The sequence below is a fragment of the Tupaia chinensis genome, unplaced genomic scaffold (assembly GCF_000334495.1).
Source record: "Tupaia chinensis unplaced genomic scaffold, TupChi_1.0 Scaffold000270_2, whole genome shotgun sequence".
Taxonomy (NCBI): Eukaryota; Metazoa; Chordata; class Mammalia; order Scandentia; family Tupaiidae; genus Tupaia; species Tupaia belangeri.
The window spans coordinates 1,005,441-1,011,350 of NW_006159751.1; the positions used below are offsets into that span (position 1 = coordinate 1,005,441).

Sequence of the window (5,910 nt, forward strand, 5' to 3'; positions counted from 1 at the left end):
GCCTACCACGTGTCCTTCCATCTTCCTAGGCCTTCGGGGCATGGAGGACTTCCCTTTCCCCAACACGGATCTGCTACAGAAAGCCTGAGAATGGGGCTGCTGCCTCAGTCTGTGGATGCAACTCTGTGAAGCTGAGCCACGTGCTGTCTTCCAAACAGGGGAGAGCAGTTTCCATCCTGTGCACCCAGTGGTTGAGCAAGAAGGATGTGACGGGCCCCAGGAAGACAGCAGAAGCCGGCACTGACAGAGGCAGCATCCTGGCACTGCAGCTCAGATCTCAGCTCCTCCCAAGAGCCTCAGGGTGTGGTGAGCGAAAAGGTCATGAGTAAACATCTCCAAGGCCCAGCGGCTCCAGGACTAAGGGCTTTGAATTCTCATCTGTAAGGTTGTGCAGCGAGTTTAGTTACAACCTCAGGGCAGTGAAGAATGCCCAGTAGCATTAGACTGTGGGCACTGGGGCCTCCTGGGTCTCAGGACAGGGGTCTTATAGCCCCATAACTATACTTGTTCACCTCTCCCTTCTCAACTAGGTCAACAGCTGCTGAGAACCCCTGCAAAGCCACCTGCTGTGTTCTAGAACATACAGGCCTGCAGGACCCCTACCGACACCTGTTGCTGCCAGGATGCCTCTGCCCTCTCCTGACTAAGATAAATAGACTTGGGTCAATAATTATCTAAAAGGATTGATTCCTGTAGTGACAGAGGGAGTCCCGGAAAACTAAAGCGTCCTGGCTGTTGTTAAAAGCAGAGAGCAAAGTCCACCTCTGAGCTGAATTCCTGATATTTTGAGAATACTCACATGGCCCCGCAACATATCCTGGCCCAAGCCAGAGAACTTTCTCACTGGGATTTGTTCCAGGACTCCAGTAGAGTCCCTCTTCTCAAATAGGAAGTACTGACTCAGGAGATTGTCCCAGCCTAGTGTAGGAGAGTGGTTGCATCAGCAGCAGAGGACCATTCGATAGCAGTGGAGAGCATCCGGTGTGCTCCAACCCACCCGTATTCCTGCTCAGTCTTTCTCCCTGTTGGGTCAAGTCAACTGTTCTGCCCAAACTACAACCAAAGCTGCTAGCCCACTGCTATCTGGAGACTGAGGAAGAAAGAAAGAACAGCAATTAATCACGTAGGGTTCTCACAGAAACCCCTGAATGAGTAAATGCATGGGGTGAAAAAGGACTTTCACCAGGAAGCTGTCTCAAAGAGGAGGAAGGAGGCAAAAGGTTTTGGTGCCAGTATCTGCCCATCCTGCAAAGAGTTAGAGCCATTTGGGAGGTAGTGGGTGCCGAGAGAGGGGAGATAGCTGCCCTGCTGCTAGGAGGGCTCTTGAGGGGGGCCCCCACACACAACACACAAGGACGTTAAGAATGCTGCAACAGGTGAAAAGAGTGAACAGGAACACTTGGGGCCATCACTCTGTTTACTCACAACCTAAACAGACCTGTTGCCGTTTAATCTGAGGAAGAGGCACTTTCCTGATACAGGTGGGGAAACTGAGGCATGGAGTAATTTAGGGGCTACTTAAAGTTAACAGTTCTGCTCCGTGTCCATGGTCTCACCTTATTGGTACATTGCTTGCATAGGACTTTAAGAACCAGCATCTTCTCACTAATCATCCCAGAACCTAATGAAATCATGCTTCTCTTTAAATCCTTTGGAGCACATGTTCAGCCTGCTTCTTCCTGCTCTTATTAGGAGAGCCAAAAGAACAGCTAACTCAGAAATTCTTGACAAAAAGGAAACAAGACTTGGGCTGAGGTACAAGAAATCTAGCAATTGATTGCTTTCTCCCACTTCTCAAAAGCAGTTAGTGATCAACAGAAGAGAAAAGCGCTAACATTCACCAAACTCATGTTTCATAGGAAGCATCTCATTTCACCTCCAGTGCCCTAGAAAGGAATTATTATTGGAGTTTTAGCAGAGGAGGGAGCCACCCTTTCTAGAGAAGTCAGGAGTCTGGTTACACTTGTTCCTCCACCAGAAAGCCCCTCCCACAGTCACCTGACAGAAGTCCCCAAACTGCCTAGAATATAAGTGAGGGGACTTTCTGGAACCTTGATCTGGGAAGCAGGCCCTTCCTCTTCAGCCACTCCCGACTCAGGACTACCACAACATCCATCACTGGGGTGATGTATACACATGTGCATGCACACACCCTGCCATGCACATCCTAAAATTCAGCTGCCTTGGGGCCGGTGGCAAAAGAAGAAGGAAAAATTTCCAAGAAGGTAGAGGATAGCATGGAAAGTGAAGGTCTACTCTCCTGACCAGACAGGTGCTAGGCCTCAAGACAGGTTAACACTGACTGCTCATCTCACAGCTCCTCAAGGTCCAGGAGGCTCCTCCAGGCATATCTGCCAGCCCCAAGCAGATGAGTAGATGGCAACAATGGGATGCCTCCCCTGGGTGCCAGAAGCAAACTCCATCCCTTCTCCCTGACTTCCCAGGGTCCTGGAAAATCAGGAAGTACCAGGTTGGTGCTTTCCAGAGGGAACACCAGCCCTCTCCCCTGCATTCTGCCCTGGCCACTGCACAGGCCCAGGTCTCTGTCTCAGGGTGCAGGTTGAATGGCCAAATGCTGGAGACTAGATTTAGGGATGGGGGAAGAAACAGGCCAAAGAGCAGATCACTCACAAGTCACTGCAGGTCAGAGAAGGAAGCAAGACCTCACTCCCTTGGAGTGAGGAGCAGGGCTCACTGGACCAGCGTTGGAAGGGGTGGGCAATCTGGGAATGATCCCTGCTTTCTTTGCGATCCTGTCTTTTCTTCTCGAGGCAGGACCTATAGACAAAGCGTCTAAGGGGTATGGTACTCATCCATAGGACTGGCTTGATTGCTGAGTGAATGAGTGAGTGTCTAACTACCTCCCATCCAAAGTCCAGCTCTCAAGCTAAGAAGAAAGGACAAGAAACTAACATTGGCTTCTAGTTTAATCCCCCGTCTTAAACGGGAGGAATTATTCCCACTGCACTAATGGCAGGTGAGGGATAGGGTAGGCATGATTTGTCTGGTCACATTCTCTAAGGAAGTTGCTGAGCAGGCTCTACTCTGCTGCCCATGGTCACCTTGCAGGGCCCCGATGCCCCCGGTTGGGGTGGTAACAACATGAAGGAGACCAGTTTTTGTGACCTGTGGCTATCTGTGGGGCAGGGGCGCTGGCTCCCACAAGCTGGGCAAAGACCAAAGTGGAGTCGGGCTGGAGGTGGAGCCGCACTACAGGCAGACAGGGGGCCAAGGCGGTGCTTCCCGGGGGCGAAGCAACCCGGGCGCTACAGGCACCCTGCGGTTGCACCACAAGCTTCCTGGATGGAAGGACACGTGGCCCCGGGGCCCCACAACGGTTTCCTTAGACTGGCCTCCGCCCCTCGCTTTCCAGCTCATCTGACCCCCGCCCAGCCCTCCGGAATCCCGCTGCAACTGCTCCCGGATCTCGGATCCCGACTACCCGCGCCGCCCTCTGCTGCCTTCCACCGCTAGCCTCTATTTCCACCGCTAGCCTCTATCCCAGCTCCCTCGTGCCCGCGCAGTGCTCACGCTGTCCCCGCGCCCCTGCCCCAGCGCACCCCTGCCCCACCGCGCCCCAGCTGGCACTAACCCCCATGGCCGCGCTTCAGTCTCAGGCTGGCTCGAAGGCGGCGGCCGAGCCCCTCCATGGCCCCCCTAGTGCCCGGCGCCCCGTCCCCGGTCCGGCCCCGACACTTTCACTTTCACGCGGGGGGAGGCAGAGGGGACCGGCCCGGGGCGGGGCGGCGCACCTTCCGGGCTCGGGCCCAACCCCTGGCGCACCTGGGCGGGCCCGCTCTTTCCTGGGTCCCTGGCAGGGCGTCGTGGGGTGGCAGAAGGCGCTCGACTTTCCGGAAGGGGGCGGTGCCGCCTCGCTCCCACCTCCCCGCGGGGCACCCCAAGAAGCCGGATTTTCTGACCCCCCCCCCAGCCTCCGAACATGAGAGATAGTGGCTGAAGTCTCCCCCATCTCCAGAACAAGGGCTGGGAGGTAAACCTTCCAGGTGCCTGCGGAAGGGAATCGATTTCAGAATCCTCCCTACCATCCCTTCCACCTCTCTGCATGCAACTGCTTAGTCTCTGGTCATTTCCAGTGCCCTCGCCGTTGTCGTCCTCTCACCCTTCGCTCCCGTCGGGGTACTGGAGATGTGGATTAGGAGCCTGACCGTGTCTAACATTGTTCTTGGGCAGATCTGAAAAATGGGGGTAATTCCTGCCTTGCTACTCCACCGAAATGGGAAAGTGAGAGAGTGGAAAGCGTTTGGTAAGCTACTCACGCACATGTAAGCAACTCTCACTTTATGTTCCTCTTATCCCAAATCCAATGCAACCTTCCGGCTCCTGCTCCCTCTTCTCACTGCCATTGACTTCCAGGTATGCCTGAACATCAAATTTCAGTTATCAACCACGACATTTTCCACGTGATAAGTGCTGCTTGCTCCTGGGAGATTTGCCGATACTCCCCACCTCCCAGGACATGTATTTGTAGGGATGGGAAGAGCAGAGTCCATCTGAAGTTTCACTACCCTTCAAGGATGTTAGCCCAGTTTCAGGAGTGGAAGGCAGTGGAGTGCTGTCAGACACTCTGAAAGCATTTAGTGTGGGGTCTGTGGAAATGACTCCTAGACCTACTGCCCTTTTGCCTCTCCTCTTGCATTGCCTCAGGTTGGAAATCAAGCCCTAGTATTAAACTGTCTAGTCTTAGTTCAGAGGTTCTGAAAGTTTATTTTACACTGGACATCTGCAATTTTGTGCTTAATTACACAGTCTGTTTCTGTTCTCTATTCTCTGTGTATTTCCACCACAAGGACACATCTCTTCCCCAAGTGCCGCCTTTTGCCTGAGCCTGTGTCTTGGGAGTCTCTCTGCAAGAACAAGTAGCTACTCATGATAAATTCTTTCAACTGGCTGTTATGTACCTTAATTTTCCTAAGCTATTTTAAGATGTGCCCAACCAGATTATTTTCTTACTTTATTTTTATTATTTATCTACTTATTAAGTTATTTTTGCTATTAGGGCACATGTACTCACTGGAGAGATAGAGGAAGAGAGACAGAAAGTGAGAAATCACCCCCGTTGGGGGATGGCCATGCTGCAATCCCTTCTCCTCCTGGGGTTTCTAGCATGCAGATACGCGCATGCACACACACACACACACACACACACGGAGTGATTTTCAAGCCACTGAACCAATGACTTGAACCATGGTCAACCACATGGGAGTCCTGTGCCTTAACCATTATGCAACCTGCTGCCCCCTATTTTCTTCCTCTAAAAACAAAAAAAGAGGGGATGGCAGATGGCATAATGGTTATGATGCTGGACTCTCACATGACCAAACACAGTTTGAGTCCCACACCCAGAAGCTTGAAAATCAAACTGGGCACATGTGCAGGCATGCTCAAAATCCCAGGATAATAGAGGAGAAGGTATCGTGGCATGGCCATCCCTCCTGGGGGAGGGGGGTAATTTCTCACTTTCTTTATCACTATCTTTCTCTCTAGTAAGTATAGAGAGAAAGCAAAAACCTTTAAAAAACAAACAAAAGCACAAATAAAGAAGAGTGTGCATATGCGCACCAAAAGACAAATACAACACTGTTCATGGAGACCTTATTTGCAATAGCATTGAACTAGAAATAGCCTCAAATGTTCATTAATAGTAAATGGGATGGAGGCCAACAGGTGACATGGTGGTTAAGGCACTGGACTCCCACATGTCCGACAACAGTTCAAGTCCCGGAAACTGCCAGCTGGCTTTCTCTTTCCTTTTCTGTCGCTAGCTCTCTCTGGTCACATTTAAATAATAATAATAAATAATTAATTAAATAAAATAATTATTTTAAAAACTAGTAAGTGGGATGAATTGCAGCACATTTACACAATGGGGTGCTAAACAGTGATATAAGT

The 5,910-nt window shown here is 51.4% G+C and overlaps 1 protein-coding gene across 1 annotated transcript in view; it reads right to left on the reverse strand.

The window, feature by feature from the left end:
- Nucleotides 1–3,676, reverse strand: part of DENND2D (DENN domain containing 2D) — a 19,619-nt gene extending 15,943 nt beyond the window's left edge. The window contains 1 exon segment of the mRNA XM_006149582.3: nucleotides 3,593–3,676. Within this exon segment, the coding sequence (XP_006149644.1) occupies nucleotides 3,593–3,650 (58 nt within the window). The 5' untranslated portion in view covers nucleotides 3,651–3,676.
- Nucleotides 3,677–5,910: the final 2,234 nt, after the last annotated feature.